The 27,752-nt window shown below is 40.4% G+C and overlaps 1 protein-coding gene across 1 annotated transcript; it reads left to right on the top strand.

Annotated features, from left to right (window-relative positions):
* Window positions 1-212: 212 nt before the first annotated feature.
* On the top strand, window positions 213-27,752 carry LOC138965450 (TBC1 domain family member 22B-like). The gene is made up of 12 exons (XM_070337608.1): window positions 213-420; window positions 1,860-1,913; window positions 6,814-7,067; window positions 8,727-8,912; window positions 9,752-9,822; window positions 10,831-10,959; window positions 13,764-13,829; window positions 17,635-17,755; window positions 18,452-18,634; window positions 19,014-19,141; window positions 20,092-20,187; window positions 21,935-27,752. Exons 1-12 carry the CDS (start codon window positions 341-343, stop codon window positions 22,067-22,069), a joined length of 1,503 nt encoding a protein of 500 aa, XP_070193709.1. The 5' UTR covers window positions 213-340; the 3' UTR covers window positions 22,070-27,752.

Genomic DNA, 27,752 nt, shown 5'->3' with positions numbered 1-27,752 from the left:
AAATTTACTTATAAAATTTTCGATTTTCACACACACACACACACACACACACACACACACACACACACACACACACACACACACACTCCGGCCGGGACCGTGCACTTTTTTTGTTTCACGGCCACACAAAACGTGTTGTGGTGAGGTGAGCCATCGGGAAACCCAACAAACCGGATACAAAATGTTACACTCGGTGAAGGTCATGGCGCATGCGTTGACCTAAGGCCGGCCATGTCGACAACACAGTTGTCCCAGTCTGAAGTTTCTCTTTCTTCCTCGATTGTAATTGCAGAGAACGGGATTGAGTGATCAATGTTTTCCAACAATCTATAATCCAGACATGACGTCTATGAGTTCTGGTTCCGCATCAAGAGACAACAAGACTGGATTCTGGAAGAAAAACTCAAGTGTTCCTGGGAGGTGTGTTCATTTTGACACGTCTAAGAAATTTTTACACAATGTGTGTGCGAAAAATGCTTTTCCTGGATGATTTGTCAGTCAGAATTGTGACGATCACTTCAGTTTGGCCTTGATTTAACAAGCAGAAGTACCATTTTGAGCTTGTGTTACGTCTGCACTGGATTTATTTACTGTATGAGGATAAGGTGTTGCTGTCACTGTCAGTGCAAAGCCAGTGATATTGATGCTTGCCAGAACAAGACTCATATAGTCGCTTCCTGTTTTCTCGCAACATTCATCATAGGCAGTGAACATTTGGTTTTTGGTAATATAACATAGTGTGCGAACACAACTAGTTCCTTTGGGCATGTTGCCAGTGTCCATTTTTGTAGTAATAACAAATATAGTTTTCATTTGTCACTGACAATCATATTATTATTATACCTAATGCTGTTTGCATTATATTATATATTATTACACAATAGCCCTATTATTTTTTTCATCCACTATGCACCCACAATGAATATTCATTATTGAAATTCATGCACAGAACATTGTTAAATTTTTTTAAAACAGCAAAGGGACAGACAAGTGTGTGTGTGTGTGTGTGTTTATTTATTCTGCTTGCTAATTATGTACACCAGTGATTTAAATTAAAACATTAAAATGAGTACATGGTAACATGTTGAAAGAACATTTGCATCATCATCAAGGAAGTGTTTATAGCTGAGTTATGTGTACTGTGAAAATTATCTGTTGCTGTATCACAGTTTCTAGGTTAGGTATACTTTTGCTGCTTATAAGTTATAATCTTAAATATATATATATTTACTTATAATAGAAATCGGAAGGCATACAGTGGGTTCAAACCAAGATCTTAGTTACGCAACTCCAGTTGTAATCTTTTAACATCAGGTTGTAGTTGTAGACTTGTACATAGTACATTTTATGGGACTGAAAAAATAGGACCATGTATCATATGAAGAGGTCTTTTAAAATGGCAATGCGCATACAACCACACGTGGGGGAATTCGGGGGCTGTGATTGGATGGTCTCACACATGTCCCTTTTCCGATCATCAAAGCATAATGCTACGAAAGCTATATAAACGCTATTGTGTTTTCATTGTAGCAATAGGGTCTGATATTTAGACTCGAACAAGTATAATGCGACCCGTCTTCGACTCGTCGGCATTATACTTGTCTCGTCTAAATATCGGGCCCTATTGCTACGCTGAAAACACATTGGCTGTTAATAATATACAGTATAGCCAAAATCGGCTCCCGTGATGTATAACTATAACTCACGACAAAAAACAACTAGTGGGCATCCAGATCCAGATATTTTCTTGTTCGTGATAAAATTTAGTGCAGTGTTAATTTTAATGCATGTATGTGTCCTTCATCGTAACAAGTGTCTGTATTTGTATGATGAAACTGATAACATTTTATTTGTTGCAGCATTAAACCTGTGTATGGAGCACAACACCCACCAATACAGCACAAAATGCCTGGGTAAGAGAGAAATTGAGAAAGAAGAGACGTAGCGTGACCATAAAACTACTCATAAAAGAATTTGTTTGTGACCAGATGTGTACACATTTTATAAGTTTATCAATTGGTAGAGCTATTATAGGGTCATAGAAACGATGCATACAAGGATTAAAACATTACATTTAGAAACTACTGCACATTATCAAAAAGATATTATTTACCTATTCAAGCATTTCCTTTCACCAAAACAACTGCAAAACCTGCTGAGCACATTAGGTGATTAATAATACTGTTTCAAAAAACGTTCAGTTTGACTGTGTGTATTTGATTGTTAAAACTTATACCTTTTTCATCACAAGTGTGGCAATTGTCAGCAAACTGAATCTTCTGTCAGAGAGTCCTGTTCTTTAAGATGTTAAGTATTTAAGCATTATGTCTTCCGGTTTTGAAACTGACACTGCCTTAGTGGTCTAAATAATATGTGAAACAAGCCATGTCAATTGTCATCACCAGACCTGCTCTGACAACAACCTCTTGATTGTGACCACATGCTTATTATGACCACCCCAAAGGATTCTGATGAGTTTTTAAAATTTGATATCACTACATGTACCTCTTCATAACATTAACAACCACCTGTCTATATACCAAGCACTGTGGGTCAGTCAGGGTGGTATAGACAGGTGGGTCAGTCAGGGTGGTATAGACAGGTAGGTCAGTCAGGGTGGTATAGACAGGTGGGTCAGTCAGTCAGGGTGGTATAGACAGGTGGGTCAGTCAGGGTGGTATAGACAGGTGGGTCAGTCAGGGTGGTATAGACAGGTGGGTCAGTCAGGGTGGTATAGACAGGTGGGTCAGTCAGGGTGGTATAGACAGGTGGGTCAGTCAGTCAGGGTGGTATAGACAGGTGGGTCAGTCAGGGTGGTATAGACAGGTGGGTCAGTCAGGGTGGTATAGACAGGTGGGTCAGTCAGTCAGGGTGGTATAGACAGGTGGGTCAGTCAGGGTGGTATAGACAGGTGGGTCAGTCAGGGTGGTATAGACAGGTGGTTGTTGTGGAGAGGTACATGTAGTGATATCAAATTTGAACAACTTTAGACAAGTTCAACTGTAGTGTAACAATATTTCCAGTCACCACTGCCTTTATGCAGACAAAAAGACTTGAAAGTCTGGCCATCTCGCTTTTTGTAATTCCAATATATATACTGCATGGAGACACTTGCAGAATGTTCATTTGATGTTGTAGTGGATGTAAACCCCCTTTTAAGACTTCAACAAGATCTGATAAAGTCCAGTCTTAAACTAGGAGAGTCTTAAAATGGAGGCAAATGTACAAAAGCTATAAACCAAACTAGTGGTACCCGTGCTACGCACTTTGTGTGCTGCGCATGCGATGTCATTTTGTTGGTTATGTGCTTGTGAAAATGTTGTTTGCACCCCTCCCCCCCCCCCCCCCCCCCCCCCGCACATTATCCCGCATATAATGAATTATATTCTCTTGGTGAAAAATAAAATGTTAACCCTTACACCGGTGCAATTCTGTAACACATGTTACATAGCCACTGGTGAATTAACAGAGAGAAAAATAACAAAAAACAGTCATATAGGTTTTCGCATCAATGGGAGGTAATCGGAACTGACCAAAAAGACTGCGCGACCGCACGCGACTATACAAACAAACAAAATAAAATACAGCAGGTATGACGTTTGCATGAATCCATGATTACGTCTACATGAACAACAGTGATAAAAGTGCGCATCTCTTCCCAGCCGTGCAGCGCTTTGAAAGTTGGAAGCATTAAAATTTAAACGGGTAAAAAGCCATCGTGAAGATACGAAAAAAAGTATGACGTCTAAAATACTTAATGATTCAAACGCATAGTATAACATATGTAATTGACAACATTGACAACAGAAAATATATACATGGTTCACACACACAATCGAGTGCACACATCCATCCATGCTTATTTAAAGTCATGTACACACACACACACACATACATACATACATGGCATCAAGCAACACACAATTAAATGACACATATGGAATATGGAAAACGTATAATGGACATGACCATGGCAAGTAATTTACACCGTTACCTACTATAAAATTGATGATATATATATACCACTCACTTGCTATTCGCCTAAAAGCTTGCGGTGTGCTGTGACACATATAAGAAACCAGAAGAAAAAAGGACTTTACTTTGGCGAAAAGAGCATATGCTGCTTATTTTTGTACATAACTGCTATAACTGTATTTTTTCCGAACACTTACATGTAAAAAACATAGAGATATATCTTACCATTTCACTAAGACAGCCAAAATAACGGTCAAATTAAGGGGAGATCATGATGACGTACATGTCTATGGTTGCACCGGGGGAAAATATTTAGTCGCTGGAACCTATAAGGTATAACACATGTTACATAGCCACTGGTGAATTAACAGAGAGAAAAATAACAAAAAACAGTCATATAGGTTTTCGCATCAATGGGAGGTAATCGGAACTGACCAAAAAGACTGCGCGACCGCACGCGACTATACAAACAAACAAAATAAAATACAGCAGGTATGACGTTTGCATGAATCCATGATTACGTCTACATGAACAACAGTGATAAAAGTGCGCATCTCTTCCCAGCCGTGCAGCGCTTTGAAAGTTGGAAGCATTAAAATTTAAACGGGTAAAAAGCCATCGTGAAGATACGAAAAAAAGTATGACGTCTAAAATACTTAATGATTCAAACGCATAGTATAACATATGTAATTGACAACATTGACAACAGAAAATATATACATGGTTCACACACACAATCGAGTGCACACATCCATCCATGCTTATTTAAAGTCATGTACACACACACACACACATACATACATACATGGCATCAAGCAACACACAATTAAATGACACATATGGAATATGGAAAACGTATAATGGACATGAACATGGCAAGTAATTTACACCGTTACCTACTATAAAATTGATGATATATATATATACCACTCACTTGCTATTCGCCTAAAAGCTTGCGGTGTGCTGTGACACATATAAGAAACCAGAAGAAAAAAGGACTTTACTTTGGCGAAAAGAGCATATGCTGCTTATTTTTGTACATAACTGCTATAACTGTATTTTTTCCGAACACTTACATGTAAAAAACATAGAGATATATCTTACCATTTCACTAAGACAGCCAAAATAACGGTCAAATTAAGGGGAGATCATGATGACGTACATGTCTATGGTTGCACCGGGGAAAAATATTTAGTCGCTGGAACCTATAAGGTATAACACATGTTACATAGCCACTGGTGAATTAACAGAGAGAAAAATAACAAAAAACAGTCATATAGGTTTTCGCATCAATGGGAGGTAATCGGAACTGACCAAAAAGACTGCGCGACCGCACGCGACTATACAAACAAACAAAATAAAATACAGCAGGTATGACGTTTGCATGAATCCATGATTACGTCTACATGAACAACAGTGATAAAAGTGCGCATCTCTTCCCAGCCGTGCAGCGCTTTGAAAGTTGGAAGCATTAAAATTTAAACGGGTAAAAAGCCATCGTGAAGATACGAAAAAAAGTATGACGTCTAAAATACTTAATGATTCAAACGCATAGTATAACATATCTAATTGACAACATTGACAACAGAAAATATATACATGGTTCACACACACAATCGAGTGCACACATCCATCCATGCTTATTTAAAGTCATGTACACACACACACACACATACATACATGGCATCAAGTAACACACAATTAAATGACACATATGGAATATTGAAAACGTATAACGGACATGAACATGGTAAGTATTTTACACCGTTATCTACTATAAAATTGATGATATATATATACCACTCACTTGCTATTCGCCTAAAAGCTTGCGGTGTGCTGTGACACATATAAGAAACCAGAAGAAAAAAGGACTTTACTTTGGCGAAAAGAGCATATGCTGCTTATTTTTGTACATAGCTGCTATAACTGTATTTTTTCCGAACACTTACATGTAAAAAACATAGAGATATATCTTACCATTTCACTAAGACAGCCAAAATAACGGTCAAATTAAGGGGAGATCATGATGACGTACATGTCTATGGTTGAACCGGGGGAAAATATTTAGTCGCTGGAACCTATAAGGTTATACGGCGACTTATCAGGTGATAATGTTTCGAACTATTTAGTAAACAAATCTATGGAATATTTTGGAGTTCCATTAACAGATAAACAGATCTATCTATCTTCTTATTATTTTAGGTTCGTCTGGGGTAGAGAAATAAAACACACAGCTAGGTTCGTCTGAGGTGCGGTCGCGTGTTTAGTCGAACCGAAAGTTGAAGAAGAACCAATCACAGATCTCTTTCGCCGCGATGTCAAAGTTCAGGTCAAAGTTCACTGTTGCCTGCTCAAATTTGCGAGACAAACCTCTTCAAACTTTGTTCGTGGACAAAATTGGAAGTCGGGACCTAGCGGAATCGATTTCCTGGGTCACGTTGGCATAGCAACCGAAGGAGAAGGCACAAATCCGCGCGGTTTGGTGACAGGAATCGAAAAACCACCGAAAAACCTACCAGTATTATATAGTAGATACTATGTTGATACAGTGGAACCTGCTATTAAGACCTCCAACATTCTGAGAAAATCAGGTCTTAAATAGGAGGGGTCTAAAAACTAGGGGCAATTTGCAGAGCCAGAGGTTATCAACACAAAATCTGAAAAAACAAGGTCTTGAAAGGGAGGAAGTCTTAAATCGGGGGATCTTTAAAGGGGGGTTCCACTGTATTTAAAAAAAATATGATAAATAATGAGCAATGTGCAGTGTTGATAAGTCTGTTGACCAAGCTTACTTTGTGCAGTGTTGATAAGTCTGTTGACCAAGCTTACTTTGTGCAGCTCACCACGAAAAGAAGACAAATCCAAAAGCAGCAAGCGCGATCCCTTCAAAGATTTTGAAAACAAAACGTCAGATGCCTGGGATGACGGCGATGACGACCTCATCTCCATGGCAACGGTGCAGATGTCCCTGCGAGACGTTCACTCATCGGCACGCGCTGTCCTGGAAAACCACAGTCGGCAGTTTGCCAGCAAGAGCAGCTCCTCTTCTAACAAACAAAACAACACACATTCCTTCCGTGACATCGATGAAGGTGGGTGGTTATGGCAGCTAGACTTTTCTTTGTTTAACGAGATGATAGTTTTTTGGTGGTGGGCCATGTGTGAAATACTCTACAGTATTTCATCTGCACATGTAGAAAAAATAAAAGATATGGCAGGTGTAATACTAATACAGTAATAGTGAAGAGTAAACATGAATGAGTGAGTCATGGCCCCTTTTGCTTTGTGTTGCAGCACTTTAGTCCTCACAAACCAATTAACAAAACGCAGATGGTGAAATGAACAATGAGTGCCTAAACTACAATTAATTATACAGCTCGTTGGCCTTGTAAGACTTCCTGTTTTCTAACCTCCACTTATCAGCGTTGGCGAACCAGAGTGGCACTTCCTGTAACAAACCGAACAACACATACTCCGTCACATTGATTGAGGCCGGTGGCCACAAGAGCCTAGTTTTCCAGATATTCTCTTCCAAGTATATATATCTGAAAATGTACCTCCCTTTAAAAGTCCTGCTCTTTCTCAGATGCCTGAAGATCTTAAAAGTGGAGTTTCACTGTAATAAAACCATTTTTATCGGTGATGCGTAGACACTCGGTTCTCACCTCACCCTGAAGGTCAGTGTCTTCCGTCTTCGGTGTCGTCTCTGTGGGAAGCCAGGCAGAGACGGTGCCGGGGCCCCAGCCTCAAAGGGGTCCCATAGCTGCCAACCCTCCCGGATTTTCCGGGAATCTCCTGAATTGTACAACTTCTCCCTGCTCATATTCAAGACTAAACGGTCCCCCTGGACCCCCTGGCTCCTGGATTTTGACTTGAGAAGGTTGGCAGCTATGGGGCCCACCCTCAGCCACTGCTACAGTGGAGAGAAGGTTGGCAGCTATGGGGCCCACCCTCAGCCACTGCTACAGTGGAGAGAAGGTTGGCAGCTATGGGGCCCACCCTCAGCCACTGCTACAGTGGAACCCCCCTTTTAAGACCTCCACAAATCTGAGAAAATCAGGTCTGAAAAAAAAAAAGCGGGTTAGGGGGAAGAATTTACCCGATGCTCCCCAGCATGTCGTAAGAGGCGACTAACGGATTCTGTTTCTCCTTTTACCCTTGTTAAGTGTTTCTTGTATAGAATATAGTCAATTTTTGTAAAGATTTTAGTCAAGCAGTATGTAAGAAATGTTAAGTCCTTTGTACTGGAAACTTGCATTCTCCCAGTAAGGTAATACATTGTACTACGTTGCAAGCCCCTGGAGCAAATTTTTGATTAGTGCTTTTGTGAACAAGAAACAATTGACAAGTGGCTGTATCCTATCTCCCCCTTTTCCCCGTCGCGATATAACCTGCGTGGTTGAAAACGACGTTAAACACCAAATAAAGAAAGAAAGGGTCTGAAAAAGGAGGGAGTCTTACAATGGGAGTAATTTTACACAGGTTAAGAACAGAAAGTCAGAAAACAAGGTCTTGAAAATGAGGGAGTCTTTAAATTGGGGAGTACTAATAGGGGAGTACTAATAGGGGGTTCCACTGTCCTTGGACACCAAGCTGTGGGGAAGGACGTGGAACTGACAGCCCACTTTGTGTATCTCACGCCGCAACGGATTATAAACACAACCATCATCAAACGCTGAAGAAGACTGTAATAACATTGTAAACATACCAATTGTTTGATCATCACATGATTGTGTTTTGTTCGTTTACAGGACTGGTGCCCCACACTCAGCACTTCCATCACCCGGGGGGCCCAGGGTTGGGGGTACGGATGAACAGCGGTTGGCAGCCGCCCAAGATGACCCCCATCCGCTACGGCCCGCCCGTCTCCACTGACCGGGAGGCGGCCAAACTGGAAAAGTTCAAAACCCTTCTTGCTGAGCCCAACCTCAACATGGGTATGTGCAAATTGTTGTTTAGTGTTATAATAATAAATAACCTTTCTATAGCGCAAGTCTCATCAATTGGGTCCAGGTGCTTCATAATTTCATTCCAAAACAAACAAGCCAAAATGTAATGAGCATAGAAAGCATACAAATAACTTTGACACACAAAAAAAGAAGAACACTGGGCTTACATGACAGAAAATAGCAACAAACACATTCACGTTCATAGATCTTCACGTCAAGTTGTTGACCTTATTTGCAAGTTTATGATAGGTGTTATAGCTAACATTGTACCTTTTGTCTACAGGCTAGTTGTTGACCTTATTGCAAGTTTATGATAGGTGTTATAGCTAACATTGTACCTTTTGTCTACAGGCTAGTTGTTAACCTTATTGCAAGTTTATGATAGGTGTTATAGCTAACATTGTACCTTTTGTCTACACGCTAGTTGTTGACCTTATTGCAAGTTTATGATAGGTGTTATAGCTAACATTGTACCTTTTGTCTACAGGCTAGTTGTTGACCTTATTGCAAGTTTATGATAGGTGTTATAGCTAACATTGTACCTTTTGTCTACAGGCTAGTTGTTAACCTTATTGCAAGTTTATGATAGGTGTTATAGCTAACATTGTACCTTTTGTCTACAGGCTAGTTGTTGACCTTATTGCAAGTTTATGATAGGTGTTATAGCTAACATTGTACCTTTTGTCTACACGCTAGTTGTTCTTTTTGTAGAATATCAGTTATCATCTGTAAATAGTTTAGGGACTTGCATGTGATTTATGAAGACTATTTGCCGAGCGAAATTAGATAGCAAAGAATGAAATGGTGTTTACTTCCTGTGTTTTCAGATGAATTGAGGAAACTCAGCTGGTCAGGTATTCCAAAGTCAGTGCGACCGACGACATGGAAAATACTCTCAGTAAGTCCTTGCTCTCATACTGAAGAGACCACAATTTGCTCTTCCTCCTTTTCTGTTGCTGTTCTTTTTTTGAAGTCTCTCTCTTTCTCTCTATCTTTTATTTTTTTAACTTTTTCTATGTAACAGCTTGAACTCTTTGGTGTTCATGGTTAGATTGGTTGCGAGTGGTTTGTTGTGATGGTGGGGGGGCTGTAGCTCACCATAGCAGTGATCTGTGATATCCACTGGTATTTAGTGTATGGTTTGGATGGAATCTAGGATGTCTTTGTTTATTTGTGTATTTTACATGCATGGATGTCGTTTTAGGTTTAGCATCAGCTGTTAGCTAAACTTATCACAAATGGCTTTAAAGTGTGCCATGAATGATCAGTTTGACAGAGCTGCCACACTTTTGTCATCATGGATAGGTACATGATGCCAAGGACTGCCTTTAACATCCTAACAAATGCCAACACTTTGACGGTCATTTGGACAGATTGCAAAAGAGCATGTATTCCAACTGTACGGCGGACCCCCCCTTTTGAGACCTCCACAAATCTGAGAACATTGGTCTTAAAAGGAGGGAGTCTTAAAATGGGGGTAGTTTTACACAGGTTATGAACAGAAAGTCTGAGAAAACAAGGTCTTAAAAAGGAGGGAGTCTTAAAATGGGGGTAGTTTTACACAGGTTATGAACAGAAAGTCTGAGAAAACAAGGTCTTAAAAAGGAGGGAGTCTTAAAATGGGGGTAGTTTTACACAGGTTATGAACAGAAAGTCTGAGAAAACAAGGTCTTAAAAAGGAGGGAGTCTTAAAATGGGGGTAGTTTTACACAGGTTATGAACAGAAAGTCTGAGAAAACAAGGTCTTAAAAAGGAGGGAGTCTTAAAATGGGGGTAGTTTTACACAGGTTATGAACAGAAAGTCTGAGAAAACAAGGTCTTAAAAAGGAGGGAGTCTTAAAATGGGGGGGTTCTTCTGTACTTTTGGTGTTTATTTTAACGGATTCTTGTTTTGTTCTGTGTGCAGGGTTATCTCCCACCTGCAGCTGACAGACGACAAGCTACGCTGGAACGCAAACGCAAAGAATATTTTAGCTTCATCGATCAGTATTACGACACACGGCATCAAGAGATGCACGAAGAAACTTTCAGACAGGTACGCTTGGGGGAAAACGATTTATTTTGAAATCTGAATTGTTCATGCTCGCCAAACAGAAAAGGAACAAGAAAAATGTTCTGTTTGTTTATGCTTGACTATACAGAAAAAGAAAAAATAAGAATGTTTTTTCATTAAGTGAAGAAAATAATGTCTGAGATTGAAAAAAATTGATTTCTGTTAATCAGCAATTTGGTTCAGTAGTAAATTTTTTCACATGATTTGCAGAACAGATTTTTGGAGCTTGCCTCCTATCATCATACTGAATCTTGTATGTGTAAATGTTTGTCTTGTTTTTGTGTTTCATTTTCTTCTGAAATGTTCTATCGGGTAAACTGTGCTGCCATGTTGAAGTTAAGATTTGAATGAGCATGTTTGAAATAGGGTCTTCCGCAAAGAGGAAAACAATGCCCCAGTACTGAAAGTTCTTGCAAACTTTTCTTGTCTCTTTTATCAGGGGAAAGAGAGAGTGTTCTTATTCCTTTTATCAGAGGAAAGATGAGATTCTTTGTTACTTTGTTGGACTGACATATATCAAAAGAATGCCAACGTTGTCCATGCAAAGAGATTCTTGTCAGAAATCCAGATCTAAAAGTATAGAAATTCAAATAAGACTTTTCCTGATGGCAGTCAGTCTGATAAAACACCAGTCGGTGATCTTTTTCTCATGCTGTTTGAACTTATTAGAGAAAACGCACTTTAAATATCACTCGGGTAAAACTTCAGATTTTGTGCTAAAGTTGGACTATCAGAGACTTTTGAGTTGTAAGACACTGTTTCAGGGCATTTTGTGTGATATATTCTCTTGATTCATGTTCTATTTTGGAACCATAGGTCACTTTCAGACTTTGTCGTGTATCCTTGTTCCGATGTCTGAGTCATTGGTCAAGTCAGAGTCTTTAAAGGATGGGGTCTCTGGCCATGATTGCGTCTTTTCAGATTCATATAGACATCCCACGAATGAACCCCTTAATACCTATATTTCAACAAAAAGTAGTTCAAGAAGTGAGTACTGAAGGGCGCCACTGTGAACGCAGCTTCTTTTGCATGCCTTCTTGTTGTGTGCTGTTGTCGTCGTTGTTTTGTCATCGTGTTTTGGTGTTCTGTTTTTCAGTTAGCCCTCGCCCTTTGTACTTTTTTTTGGGGGCAACAGACACAAAAGCGTCAGAAAAAATGTGTATTTGGCTGTCTGTGAATCCAAAATCATCTGAATCAGAATAATATGTTGCCTATGGGGCATGCAGTATAGTACACGTATTGAAGAAAGAAGTTAGGTAAAATTGTAACCATATTCTCATGTGATGAAAAATTGGATTAGATGATGATCTGTAAACTCAGACAAAGTTGAGGCAGACTTTGTATTTAGTAATCTTTTTCTCTCAATGAGCGCTGGACGATTCCACAAGCGCATGCAAATCTTCTGATAATAGAGCCTTGCATCTTTCTCCTCACATTTTCATCTGGTCGCCTGTGTTTGTTGTCAGGATTTTGTTAACCCCATGCTTCAACCCCTCTATGTGGAAGCGAAGAGCGCTACATGTGCAACGGAGTAGAAAGAAAGATTTGAAGCAGATGGCAGTGGACATATTATTGTTGCTGTGGATAGAAGCTACACACTGCTTTTCACTCGGACGGAATAGTGATTTCTGATTGTAGTGGGTCTTTTGGCTTGAATACCATCCACAGGGTATACGCTTCACAATTAGTCGACCAATACCACCTGGTGTGAAATTTCTTGAATCTCTTGTTTTGAAAAGAAAGCATTGAGTAACACTTACAGTTCCAAACTATGAAGCAACTTGGAAATGAAGTTCTCATTCACAAGAGTCGGATACATATCTCTTTAAGTACACAGATTGACATTTCTCCCTTTTGCCCTCTACTCTGCCCACCCCCCCCTCCCCCCCACACACACACGCACATAAACACATATGCTAGCATATGCGCATATGAACATAGACACACATGTGCATAGGGTGATACATGCACAGACATGGATGTGCAACACACACACACACACACACACACACACACACACACACACACACACACACACACACACACACACACACACACACACACACATATATAATGGGACACAGATTCACAAACATAAGCACACACACACACACACACACACACACACACACACACACACACACACACACACACATAATGGGACACAGATTCACAAACATAAGCACACACACACACACACACACACACACACACACACACACACACACACACACACACACACACACACACATGCATAAGGTGACACAGATTCACACACATATTTATGCACACACACACACACACACAGTGTACATACTGAGGAAAAGGTCCAGCTGCTTTTGGTTGGAAGCATGGAGGTCTTGCAGACATAGGTAGTAGTAGTGCAGTAGATGTAGTAACTCTCAGAATGCTTTTCTTTTTTCTACACTTTTGGGGGATTGCACTTGCGCTCAGACTGGAACAGCTTTTCTTGAAGACAGTTTGACAGAGTTAATGCACACCTGAAATAAGGTCAGGTTATCATGATAGGCAAGAGAAAAGCTATCACAGGTGATGGAGAAAAAAAAAGAGAGTTAAAACTTCAACACACTCCCCCTTTATAAGCACAGGTATTTCAGCGGTCACCGTGGAGCCGAGTTTTGCAGAAGGACCAAAACTTTTCATTTTATTCTTCTCTTCCCTTAATCTTTCCCTCTCTTCCCAAGGTATTTTTTAACGCATATCCTTGTGTATCACTGTTGGTTTTTGTGTAGGGACTGTTGGTTGGCAATGTGTTATCTTTTCAGATCCTTAAAGATATTCCTCGCATGACATCTCTAGCTCACTTGTTTCAACAAAAGCCAGTCCAGGAAGTGAGTATTATTCTCGCATGCTGGTCGGAAGAGATCTACAATCTCTTTCTGGTTGATGAGAAAACAGAGATACTGTAAAAGAGAGATCGCTCACTCTCTAGATACTGTAAAAGAGAGATCGCTCACTCTCTAGATACTGTAGAAGACAGATCACATGCTCTCTCTTCAGTCTAACTGTGGAATTTCAAGCCAGAAATGGTAGTTTCGGCTAACCCAAAGGATGTCAAACTCATCCAAATGTGACATGTTTACATGCGGTCTCTACCAGCTTAGTTTTTTTTTCACAATCCTCCAGCATGTCCAAGTGTTTGTGCCTGCATTACGTGAGGAAGAAGGCTGTTGACATTTGTCAAAATTCATGGATTATTAGGTGTTTGAGGCAGCTTTCCTTTTAGTCTTGAGTGAGCGATCTCTCTTTTAGTGTATCTCTGCAAAAAGTGTGAGTGATAACCTCTTGGTCGGGGCAGGCTGCTAACCTCTTGGTCGGGGCAGGCTGCTAACTTCCCTCTTGTTGTTGCATGACAGGGCTTGGTTATTGTCCCGTTAATTTGGTTTTATTTTGAGTTATGAATATGTAGTTTTGTCTTACTTTCAAGAATGACAAAGCTAGTTGACATTTTCCCCCATGTCATGACTGAGCTGTACAATGTGCTGACAAGTTTCTGTTAACATGTGTGTGTTTCCATGAATTTTAACTCCAAGTAACATAATTATTACATATTATTGTACTGTATGAAATTAATTTGCTAACAACTCTAACTTGATATAGAAGACTTGTCATAAAAGTAGCAGTAAATTGTTTACACATGTAATTTATTAAGACAGGTGAGTGTTTCTGTATTTATGTCTTGGGAAATATGGAGAAACATGCTAATTGTACAGCAGAAAATCTGATTTTTATGTCAGGTGTAGATAAAAATGTTTAGTTTGCATGTATTCAGAGGATTACATTTTAAAATACATGATGGTATGGTTTAGAAATTAGACTGTGACAGATCCGTCTGTCAATTAGTCTGTTTTTCCCAATCTTTCTGTCTGTTTTTTTCTCTCTTTCTTTCCCTTCTCTTTCTCCGACTCTCTTTCTTCTCTCCTTTATTTCTTTTTTTACTTTCCTTTTCAATATTAATTTTTGACTCACATGCGAAGCAAAAGTGAGTCTATGTACTCACCCGAGTCGTCCGTCCGTCCGTCCGTCCGTCTGTCCGGCCGGCCGGAAAACTTTAACGTTGGATATTTCTTGGACACTATTCAGTCTATCAGTACCAAATTTGGCAAGATGGTGTATGATGACAAGGCCCCAAAAAACATACATAACATCTTGACTTTGCTTCAAGGTCAAGGTCGCAGGGGCCATAAATGTTGTCTAAAAACAGCTATTTTTCCCATTTTTCCCATTTTCTCTGAAGTTTTTGAGATTGAATACCTCACCTATATATGATATATAGGGCAAAGTAAGCCCCATCTTTTGATACCAGTTTGGTTTACCTTGCTTCAAGGTCAAGGTCACAGGAGCTCTTCAAAGTTGGATTGTATACATATTTTGAAGTGACCTTGACCCTGAACTATGGAAGATAACTGTTTCAAACTTAAAAATTATGTGGGGCACATGTTATGCTTTCATCATGAGACACATTTGGTCACATATGATCAAGGTCAAGGTCACTTTGACCCTTATGAAATGTGACCAAAATAAGGTAGTGAACCACTAAAAGTGACCATATCTCATGGTAGAAAGAGCCAATAAGCACCATTGTACTTCCTATGTCTTGAATGAACAGCTTTGTGGTGCATGACCTTGGATGACCTTGACCTTGGGTCAAGGTCACATGTATTTTGGTAGGAAAAATGTGTAAAGCAGTTCTTAGTGTATGATGTTATTGCTAGGTTTAGTTATTTGACCTTGACTCTGAAGGTCAAGGTCATGTAAAGGTCAAGCATGTGAGTCGTATGGGCTTTGCCCTTCTTGTTTGTTTTGTTCAAAGTTATTGCTTATTCACACAGTAAGTGAGAAAACTTTATACATCAAAGTACAGGACAGGGAAAAAAATACTGATGGAAAAAAGCTTGACCGACATGCTTTAGTGTAGTGATGTCATGTTCTTATTAAACAACATGTATAAAGTACAAACTTTTCAAATTTAAAATATTTTAATGCAATAAATCTTAAACATCATTGCTTCTGGTAGTTTAATGCTTGAAAGAATATTGTTTGCAACTGGTAAGGATGCACTTACTTATTTTCTTTATCCCCGAGTACGCTAGTACAAGGGTCCAGCAGACTTTAATTGTCTGTCTGTGTGTGTGTCTCGACTTAACAGCTTATTGCTGGGAAACTACTGGGCGCAGTTCGTTCAAAAGTTGAAACACTAACTTGATAATAGGTCCGATTGATCGTATTAAAACTTCATAATGTTACCTGGAACCTAAATGTGAAATAAACCACAAAAAAACGACTTGGCGGTGGGAGGAATTCACGGAGCCACAGCCAGCCAGGCAGTCTGATAGAACAGCCGAACTCGTCACACATTGACGAGGAATATAGCGTCATAAAAAGATTACGTCACGGTCAAAAGTCTTTGACGTCTTTTTCTCTCGCGCGGTGTGTGTGTGTGTGTGTGTGTTTATTTTGTGCACATGTGTTAGTGTTACTGTTTGTGTGTGTGTGTGTGTGTGTGTGTGTGTGTGTGTTTGTGTGTGTGTGTGTGTTTTTGTGTTTGTGTGTGTGTGTGTGTATGTGTGTGTGTGTGTGTGTGCATGAGTCTGTACTCGTGTGTGTGTGTGTGTGTGTGTGTGTGTGTGTGTGTGTAAGAGAGAGAGAGAGAGAGGGAGAGAGAGAGGGAGTGAGGGAGAGAGAGTGTGTGTGTGTGTGTGTGTGAATGTGTGTGTGCATTTTCACTGTGATCAAATAAAAGAGAAAGGCCAGTCACCACGCACATCCTCGGCTCGCATGCAATGTATTTATATAGCAAAGGGAATGCCTGTAATTCACACAGATCAATCACTTGGTCTTAAACGTGCACAAGACAAAAACTTTCATACTGGGGGAGCGAGCCAGTCTGAAGAGTACTCGGGTCCAGCGCGAGCGTTTTTTATTTACTTACAGTAACTTTGATATAAAGTACATGTATAAACTGTAGTGAAAAATGCACAATTTGCATGATGAAGGCTTTAAAAGAAGTTTTTGTATCAGGCTGCATGATCATTTATGTGTTGCTGCCCTTTTGTGGATTCATATAATTATACCAAAAAAAAAAAAACCAGAACAGAAAAAGATGATCCTGGTGCAAATGTTATAACATTTCATTGTGTCATTCTAACTGACACTTTTGCAAATAGTTTGTTACACATTTGTAAGCAGTTGTTGGGGTAGATATTGGGAGTACATATACAGCAAAATGTATTGTTTAATGCGTTTCACATATGCTCTCTGAAAAGAATTATACTATGAACACATGAAGGGTTGGGTGTGGGAAGAATGAACTGTCTAATAATCTTTATGGGAGAGCTATTTTCAGCACAAGTTTTGCAAAAAGGTTCTGCTGTGGAAGGCTTGCGTACATTTTATGGAGGCAATCAGAATCCAGTTTAGTTTGATCCGAGATACGTTATAATATCACAACAGCTGATAGGTTATAATATTACAACAGCTGATAGGTTATAATATCACAACAGCTGTCGCACACATTAAACGATAATGGATAAAGTCCTGACAGTTTTTTGCGTGACCATTTTGTGAAAATTGATTTCAGGGACATAACGGTTATTTTTTCCAGACTCATGTTTTCTTTGTTTCCTCTCTTTGTAGATTTTTGAGCGCATCTTGTACATTTGGGCGATCAGACATCCCGCCAGTGGCTACGTTCAGGGAATCAACGACTTGGTCACTCCTTTCTTCGTCGTCTTTCTCTCCGAGTACATTGAAAATGGTGAGCCATCTCTTTTCATCCATGGACAGGAAAGATCCCCCTTTGTGCATACAGTGGTACCCCCCTTTTAAGACCTCCAAAAATCGAGAAAATCGGGTCTTAAAAAGGTTAAAAGGAGGGAGTCTTAAAATGGGGGTCATTTTACAAAGGTTATGAACAGAAAGTGTGAAAAAACAAGGTCTTGAAAAGGAGGGAGTCTTAATTTGGGGGGTCTTAAAAGGGGGGTTCCACTGTATAAGATCATGTACACCAACACATATCTGCCAAAGCTTTGACATGATATGAGAGCACCCTTCCACTCTGACATGATATAAGAGCACCCTTCCATTCTGACATGATATAATTATGAGCACCCTTCCACTCTGACATGATATGAGAGCACTCTGACCTGATATGAGAGCACCCTTCCACTCTGACATGATATGAGAGCACCCTTCCACTCTGACATGATATAAGAGCACCCTTCCACTCTGACATGATATGAGAGCACCCTTCCACTCTGACATGATATGAGAGCACCCTTCCACTCTGACATGACATGAGAGCACCCTTCCACTCTGACATGACATGAGAGCACCCTTCCACTCTGACATGATATGAGAACACCCTTCCACTCTGACATGATATAAGAGCACCCTTCCACATGCACATAGCAAACCAGAACTAATGGGAATACAATTTGTGGTGCGTTGTCAGACATAGAGGTAGAGAACTGTGATCTCCTGGAGCTGAACGCAGAGACGCGGGCCATCATCGAGGCCGACAGCTTCTGGTGCACGTCGCGATTGCTAGACGGAATCCAGGACAACTACACCTTCGCTCAGCCTGGTATTCAGATGAAGGTCAATGCTCTCAGGGAACTCATCAAACGCATTGATGGTCAGTTTATGTAAAGTGTATGTGTGTGTGTGTGTGTGTGTGTGTGTGTGTGTGTGTGTGTGTGTGTGTGTGTGTGTGTGTGTGTGTGTGCGTGTGTGTGTGTGGAGATGAAGAACAACGCTGTTACAGAACCCATTGATTTTAAGTTTATTCAATTTGAATGATTGGTATATGCACTTGGACATTTTAATTTTCTTGTTTTGGCACAAGTATTAGCCGTTTTACGTCTTTCCAATTATTCAAATTAGTTTTCAATTTCACACTTCAAAGCAAAACCCCAAGATGAAGGAAGGTGGGAGGGGAGCTGTGAGAGGAGTAGCTGGTGCCTGATAAAGTCTGTTCTGTCAACATTTTAACATTCCCCCCTATTTTTACCCAGCTCCTTTGCACCACCATATGGAGAGACACCACGTGGAGTACCTGCAGTTTTCTTTCCGCTGGATGAACAACTTGCTGATGCGTGAAATACCTCTCCACTGCACAATCAGGTTATGGGACACATATCAGGTGAGAGATGGTTCAAGTGTGTGTTGGAATACATGTGTGTAGGAAGGGTGCAGTTCATGTGTTGTACGGTAACAAGTGTGTGTTGGAATACATGTGTGTAGGAAGGGTGCAGTACATGTGTTGTACGGTAACAAGTGTGTGTTGGAATACATGTGTGTAGGAAGGGTGCAGTTCATGTGTTGTACGGTAACAAGTGTGTGTTGGAATACATGTGTGTAGGAAGGGTGCAGTTCATGTGTTGTACGGTAACAAGTGTGTGTTGGAATACATGTGTGTAGGAAGGGTGCAGTACATGTGTTGTACGGTAACAAGTGTGTGTTGGAATACATGTGTGTAGGAAGGGTGCAGTTCATGTGTTGTACGGTAACAAGTGTGTGTTGGAATACATGTGTGTAGGAAGGGTGCAGTTCATGTGTTGTACGGTAACAAGTGTGTGTTGGAATACATGTGTGTAGGAAGGGTGCAGTACATGTGTTGTCCGGTAACACCTCCCTTGGGGGACCTCTAGCTCTCGCTCTAGCTCTAGCTGTACCTCTAGCTGTACCTCTAGCTCTAGCTCTACCTCTAGCTCTACCTCTAGCTCTACCTCTAGCTCTACCTCTAGCTCTAGCTCTACCTCTAGCTCTACCTCTAGCTGTACAAATGAGAACATGTTCCTATAACTTACCTTTCTTGTTTTGTATTGTGAATGTTGGCAGTCTGTTGGTGTTTGTATTTTTGTTGACATGTAATGTTATACTGAAAACACTCAGAGCTTTGGATCTATTTCTATGCCTCAGTAGCTTTCACAGAAATTGCAAGAAAAACTGGATCGTAGGGGTTCTGAACATGCAAGATCACTTATCTTTGTCCTTAACAGGTTCCATTATCTACATACTGTACCACGTTCTGGCATTTTTGTCTCTTTAAGTCTTGGGCGATTTTTGACAAAATTTACCTTTGAATTTCAGTCTGAAGTGAACGGCTTTGCAGACTTCCACCTGTACTTGTGTGCGGCATTCCTCAAAAGGTTCTCTGTAGATGTTCTGAAGGAAGAGGACTTTCAGGTGAGATTGGGGAATCCATGTTGGCTGCTGTGTATCGTGTTTGGTCACTTTAAAGTTATTTTTCTCTCATTGTAAGCATGTAAAACACCACACTGCACAGATCTGTGCAAGTGTTTATATGGGGTGAACGTGGTTGATCTTATGACTTGGACACATACCAACAAGTCGCGTAAGGGGAAAATACAACATCACAGAATGAAACTGAACGCATTGCATTTTTTCCGCAAGACCGTACACTCGTAGCATCGTCTGTCCACCGCTCGTGGCAAAGGCAGTGAAATTAACAATACAGAAAAGCGCGGTAGCGGTTGCGCTGAGGAGGATAGCCCGCTTTTCTATATCTCTATTCTTTTTAACTCTCTGAACGTGTTTTTAATCCAAACATATCATATCTATATGTTTTTGGAATCAGGAACGGACAAGGAATAAGATGAAATTGTTTTAAAATCGATTTCGGAAATTTAATTTTAATCATAATTTTTATATTTTTAATTAAATTACATATTCTTACTCCGAATCACATAAAGCATTGACGCAGTCAGAGATGCTAAGGTCTGAAAAGGCTACCCGTCTTAAACAATTTTAAAGGGAAGCAACCCCACCACAAAAGTGTAAATGGAGCCTTGGTAATGACCACAGACCCGGGGAGTTACCTCCCATTTGTGTGTGTACTACGTCACTACCGCCTCAACAGAAAGGGGGGGCAGCTTGTCTTTCCCCTCGACTCGGCTCGGGTTCATTAAATCCAGGGCTTGGGTCAGATCTCTTCCTGGGCCGTTTTACGGTCCGGGAGATTGGACGAAGTGCTGGGCACAGCTTACTGGCTCTCTGAAGTTGTCTTTAGCAAGTTTTGCCTGAATGACATCGCAGCTGTCAATTAGGAGGGTTCTCGGGTCCCTTCCTGACTTGTTGGCAGCGGGCCAGTTTCTGGCAAGGGTTTTAGAGTGAGTTAGATTTTTCTTGCAATACCAAAGTCCGGCCTTCGTCGAAGATTGCTTTGCCAAAATTTCAATCAATTTTATTGAAAAATGAGGGTGTGACAGTGCCGCCTCAACTTTTACAAAATGCTGGATATGACGTCATCAAAGACATTTATCGAAAAAATAAAAAAAAACGTCTGGGGATATCATTCCCAGGAACTCTCATGTCAAATTTCATAAAGATCGGTCCAGTAGTTTAGTCTGAATCGCTCTACACACACAGACAGACGGACACACACACACACATACACCACACCCTCGTCTCGATTCCCCTCTCTATGTTAAAACATTTAGTGATCATTTTTTGCCAATTTTTTTTTTAAGGGTTGAGGAAAGTGTCATAAAATAATTGATTCATCGAAAGAATCCGACTGTCAAGTTGTAATGATGTTGTTATCACATAAGTGGACAGATCTGTGGTAATGCAAATGATTTCGTACACAAAAAGGGTGGTGCCTTTAGAAACCATTGGGTCAAAGTTCAGTACCATATTTTGCGTGTGTGCGTATGTGCGTGTGTGTGTGTGTGTGTGTTTTGGTCACAACAAGATCTGGTATAAAAAAAACTTCAGTTGATCAAAGATGCGAATTGTCTTCCAAATTGCAATTTTGTCCATCTTCAGTGACAAGTTTTTGTCTGTCAACACTAACCAGATTTCTTGTAGATCTTCAGTAACAAGTTCTTTCCCCGTCTTCAGTAACAGGATTTAGTTCATTTAGTTCTTTTAAAAGTCAGCAGAACATCATCACGTTTTTGTCTATCTTCAGGGCATCCTGATGCTGCTCCAGAACCTTCCCACCCACACCTGGGGCGACAAGCAGATCGGGGAGCTGCTGGCCGAGGCCTTCAAACTCAAGTACATGTTTGCTGACGCTCCCAAACACCTCCAGCTCAAGTCATGACACGTCTGCTAACAGCGCGAGTGACTGCTGCCTTCATTCTGGAGACGTCTGTGTGTGTCCATTAGTGACTGCTGCCTTCATTCTGGAGACGTCTGTGTGTGTCCGTTAGTGACTGCTGCCTTCATTCTGGAGACGTCTGTGTGTGTCCGTTAGTGACTGCTGCCTTCATTCTGGAGACGTCTGTGTGTGTCCGTTAGTGACTGCTGCCTTCATTCTGGAGACGTCTGTGTGTGTCCGTTAGTGTCTGGCTGAGTTGGAAGGGAATTTGTCACGGAGAATATGTGAGGAGTTGCTATGACTGGAAATGACCGCTACGTTCGTTTTAAAAATCTGCGTGCATCTGTTAGAGTCTGGTCACGTTGAAAGTGAATTTGTCAGACACAGTACCTGAGAGACTGACTCAGGCTGGGGTTGGGCGCGGGTATGGTACTTGCTCTTCTGTCTGTTAGAGTCTGGTCACGTTGAAAGGGAGACACAGTACCTGAGAGACTCACTCGGGCTGGGGTTGGGCGCGGTTATGGTACTTGCTCTTCTGTTTGAATGATTGACCAAGAAGTGACTGCTACATTTATTCTGGAGAGTTAAGCGGAGTTGGAGTAGATTTGTTGTCACCTGACTTTGGATGGGTTTCAATCGCTATAGGCATAATTGCTCTCATGGTCGAGCAATTGACAAAAAAACGACTGCTATGTTCATTCTGGAGATGGGTTTGCGTCTGGCTGAGTTGGACGTGAATTTGTCATGGAGTGTGCGTGAGGAGCTGACTTTGGATGGTTTTTGTGTGGTTGTTGTAACGGCTCCATAGGCGAATGACAAAGCTACTGCTTATGTTGAGCCAGAGTCACGAGGGAAGGTTTGGGTTGAATGTGTGCACAAGTTGGAACGCAAAAGCTGGGAACTAAGAATGGTGTACATATTCAAGAAATGGAAACATAGGACAGGATTGGAGTGTGTGACCCTGTTGCCAATACGTGTGTGTGTGTGTGTGTGTGTGTGTGTGTGTGTGTGTGTGTGTGTGTGTATGTGTGTGTTAGTGTGTGTTAGTGTGTGTGTGTGTGTGTGTGTGTGTGTGTGCAGGCGGGTGTGTGTTCGGTTGTGTGTGTGTGTGATATGTGTGTGTTAGTGTGTGTGTGTGTGTGTGCATGCATCAGAGCATGTGTGAATTTGATTCCATGCTGCTCAAACTGAGAAATATAACCACAGAAGACAGTGAGCGTAAGCAATATTTTTGTGTGTGTATTTTGAATTACTGCGTGGCTTTGTGAAGTGTGTGTGAGCAGCTCAAGTCATGACTGATGAGATCTCTGAGGCCTTGCTGCATTCGTGGGTGTGTGTGTGTGTATGTGTGTTTGAGAAACTGTATTTCATTGGGAAAGGAAAAATGTGATTTTTGAAGCAGTCTTAGTTCTACATGTTTTATCAAAATTTAATTTGTGTTCTCAACTGTAGTGCAGCTGACAAAATGATCGATTTTAGAACAGGTAGCTCAAAAACGAAAACAAGAGAGAGAGAGAGAGAGGGAGATTGTTTTCAAAGGAGTTGGATCGTTTGTGGTCTTACTGATTTCCTGAGCTACATTATTTTACCTCATGTGTGCATTTTAATATGTGAATCAGGGGAGAACAGCGTGCCATTTTATTTGAGAAATTTTATGAAGTCGCCGGATGAATGAGGGAAGACAAAGTGTAAAAAATCCAACAAAATGTCGGTTTCTTGGCTTAATGGTTATTTGCAGCTGTGACGGTCGAGGAATTGAAATGTGTGAGAATGTTTTTACTGCTGCTGTGTTTCAAAGGGAGAGTGCTACTGTGGAAAGGTATCAGTATTTTATGGCTGTGTTCGGCAGCGACATACATAAGTGAAAGAGAGACTTGTCAGTAACTGACTGGTTCACCAACGAAAGCAGACACCTCAACTCATATCAGGTATTTCTCATCTGTGCAGCATAACGCTGTATTGTTCTTCGTTCAGGTGGTCAGTTTGACTTGATCAAATATATATGTTCATTTCGGTGTTGGAAAAAGCATTGAGACTGACTTTCTAAAATGGTGGTGAATTGCCAGGAAAGAGTTTTAATACTTTGTTGTGTGTGTGAAGTAAGAATGGAAGACATGCGTCCACAGTTTGACTAAAGTCATGGGTAAAAAACGGTCATACACGTAAAATTCCACTCGTGCAAAAAACACAAGTGTACGTGGGAGTTTCAGCCCACGAACGCAGAAGAAGAAGAAGAAGACTAAAGTCATGACTCAAAATGGAATTTTGCAGTTTTGTCGTGAAGATCACTGAAAAGAGAGACCTACGGTTGTCCAGCATTTTAATTAATTTATTTTTTAAATTCTTTTGAAACACAGGAATAAGACTGAACAGATCTGGGTGTCATTTCATTGGTTATAGTGCCATGACTTTTGTTACTCAAATACACACATCATTTGCTTGTTTTTATTTTTAATTGACAGTGAAATTGAGAGTGTGATGATGTGGTTACGGTTGATGTAATTATGTGTGGGGGTAATAAAACATATATGTAGAATGCTTGAAATCAAAGTCCAAGACATTTTGTTCAAATCACTTGGTAAATGTATTTGCACATATGAGAAAAATAGGCATGTGATACGCATTTTATATTCATATTTATTCCTGTACAGATGGACTAAAAACAAAAAGCATTGAATATAATTTTGTGCAGATAAAGACAAATGGCAAATATTTGTTGGAGGAAAAGTTGCACTGGTAAAAAAACATGTTTTTGAGTTGTGTGTGTGTATGTGTGCATGCGTGTGTGTGATTATTGTGTACTAAAGCTTGGACATTGAGTGAACAAATTGGATTTTTGCCTATACCCGTCTAATATAGATTATACCCATTCATATTAAAATACTGTCTCGTATCTCATTTCTTTGTTCTAAAAATTGACAAATGTTATTGTATAAAATGACAATTTTAGGTCAGTTCTCAACCTGCGTGTTGAAGTTTGTCTTGTTTGTCGACATGGTTGGAGTCTGTTGTCTGGTAAAATATTGGTTATTAATGCTAAATTTATTTTCAACTGTGATATGGCTTATGTCACAGTGTAGAAGAAGAGAGGAGTAGTGCATGAATTTTTAATTTTACAAATTTTATGCAGGGGGAAATAAAGATAATTGATTATTTATAAAGTGTAATATCTAATATATATCCCGCAGTGGGGCACTGCGGTTATGAAATTAAAGGCCCCTCCTGTTTTTGGAACCGCAGGAGCTTTCTAGTTTGCTGTTAGGTAGATTTTTGGTTCCTCTTTCCTGTCATGCTCTCTTTTTCTTCATGAATTCTTTTCTTTTTTCTGCCTTCTTGCTCATTCACCTGTATTTTTTCCAAAAATCTCTTCTCTTGCCGCTTGTCTCGCGATTCATGTATAGTTTAATCTGTTAGTGTTCTGATGTAAGTCCAGCAGTAGATAGGTTAAGCCTATTTTAACACACTGGAAACTGGTAATCTTCCAGTAGGTATTAATTTAGTTTTACTAAAGCCTGCTGGGACACAAGTAATGGGTTAGTGCATTTGTAAACAGGAATCGCTTGACAAGTGGCCCCCTTCATCCCCCTCTTCCTCGTCCTGATATGGCTCTGCGTAGTCGGCTGGACGTTAAGCAACAAATAAACAAACAAACAATCTAATATATAATGTAACTAGATGAATACCCGCTCTGCCGGGTACCCGGCTTCGCCGGGTGAGTGGCGCACCAATACCCGGCTTTGCACCGTACGCGATTGACGCCACATGAAGGAAGGGAGATAAACGCGCAAAACACTGGAGAAGATAAGGAAGAGTTACTGGGAATGGATGTACAGAAAAACCAAAATCGGTTCAGCGCTGCGCGCTGAGAGCACATGTTGAAAATTTTCATCGAGCAGATTGTGTCCGGGGTCTACCTGAATATGCCCACCAAATTTGAAGCAGATCCATCGAGAGCTTTGGCCGTGCATCGCGAAGTGACAGAAAGACAGACAGACAGACACACACAAGCCGTATATAGATATAAGACTAGATGAATACCCGCTTCGCCGGGAAGAAGTAGAGCCAAATACCCGGCTTTGCCAGGTAAAGCAGGGTGTACGCCGGCTTTGCCGGCGCATTGTACGCGGTTGACGCCACATGAAGGAAAGGAGATAAACGCGCAAAACACTGGAGAAGATAAGGAAGAGTTACTGGGAATGGATGTACAGAAAAACCAAAATCGGTTCAGCGCCGTGCGCTGAGAGCACGTGTTGAAAATTTTCATCGACCAGATTGTGTCCGGGGTCTACCTGAATATGCCCACCAAATTTGAAGCAGATCCATCGAGAACTTTGGCCGTGCATCGCAAAGTGACACAGACAGACAGACAGACAGACAGACACAAGCCGTATATAGATATAGATAAAATAAATAAAGATAATTTATGAAGGTCTGAGAGAAGAAGATAATTAATGTTGACAGCATGAGTGTGTGGCAGAATGATGCATGTGTTTACTGTAATAGACGAATTCCGAAAATAACTCTGTCGGGTTTGTATAGGTTGTGGGAGAGTGACCTTTTCTTGCAAAACCTGGCACAAATATAAGAGGGGCCAATCACTTGCAAGGGTCGGTCGGAAACACTCGGAGACACGCACGTGTTTCCTTCACACCCCTCGCTAATGATCGGCCTCTCCAATATTTGTACGAGGTTTTGCAAGAAAAGGTCACTCTCCCACTACCTATACAACCCCGACAGAGTTATTTCCAAAAATCATCTATTACAGTTGTACAATTGATGAATGCATGAAGTTACATGATACTTGCATGTTTTTAGCTGAATTGCGGTTATATATTTGGTGAATGGATGAAGTGCCTGTATGAATGATGATATGCATGTTTTAGGGTGATATATATTGCAGTTCAACATTTGGTGAATGGATGAAGTGACTGTATGAATGTTTTAGGGTGATATATATTGCAGTTCAACATTTGGTGAATGGATGAAGTGACTGTATGAATGTTTTAGGGTGATATATATTGCAGTTCAACATTTGGTGAATGGATGAAGTGACTGTATGAACGATGATTTGCATGTTTTATGGTGATATATATACATGTATATTGCAGTTGTACATTTGGTGAATGGATGAAGTGACTGTATGAATGATGATATATGCATGTTTTAGGGTGATGTATATATTGCAGTTGTACATTTGGTGAATGCATGAAGTGACTGTATGAATGATGATATGCATGCTTTTGGGTGATATATATTGCAGTTCAACATTTGGTGAATGGATGAAGTGACTGGATGAATGTTTTAGGGTGATATATATTGCAGTTGTACATTTGGTGAATGCATGAAGTGACTCTATGAATGATGTTTTAGGGTGATATATATATTGCAGATGTACATTTGGTGCATGTATGAAGTCTGATGTATAAACCAGCTGACTGACCATGTGTAACTTTGTGTACATGTATGTAATGTAATATTCGGAAGTAACTGTGCTACTAGCAGATATTACATGTACCATAAAGAGGATTGTTTAATTTGGTGGATGTGTGTTTATCGATACATGTACTGTTCTGCGAACTGAAGTTCTTGCATGTGCTGTTGAATAATAATTCATGAATATTTATGACCATATGCCCCATAGAAATGTGCATGTGTACACAAAATAAATGAATCAAATTCAACTGTA

The sequence above is a fragment of the Littorina saxatilis genome, linkage group LG4 (assembly GCF_037325665.1).
Source record: "Littorina saxatilis isolate snail1 linkage group LG4, US_GU_Lsax_2.0, whole genome shotgun sequence".
In the NCBI taxonomy this organism is placed as follows: domain Eukaryota; kingdom Metazoa; phylum Mollusca; class Gastropoda; order Littorinimorpha; family Littorinidae; genus Littorina; species Littorina saxatilis.
This window is presented reverse-complemented; position numbering and strand designations above follow the sequence as displayed.

Excerpts from the sequence above, each read along its gene's own strand:
- LOC138965450 (XM_070337608.1), top strand. The coding sequence starts at position 341 with ATGACGTCTATGAGTTCTGGTTCCGCATCAAGAGACAACAAGACTGGA. Across the intron at positions 1,914-6,813 it reads ATACAGCACAAAATGCCTGG|CTCACCACGAAAAGAAGACA; the intron begins GTAAGAGAGAAA and ends TACTTTGTGCAG. Across the intron at positions 20,188-21,934 it reads TGAAGGAAGAGGACTTTCAG|GGCATCCTGATGCTGCTCCA; the intron begins GTGAGATTGGGG and ends GTCTATCTTCAG.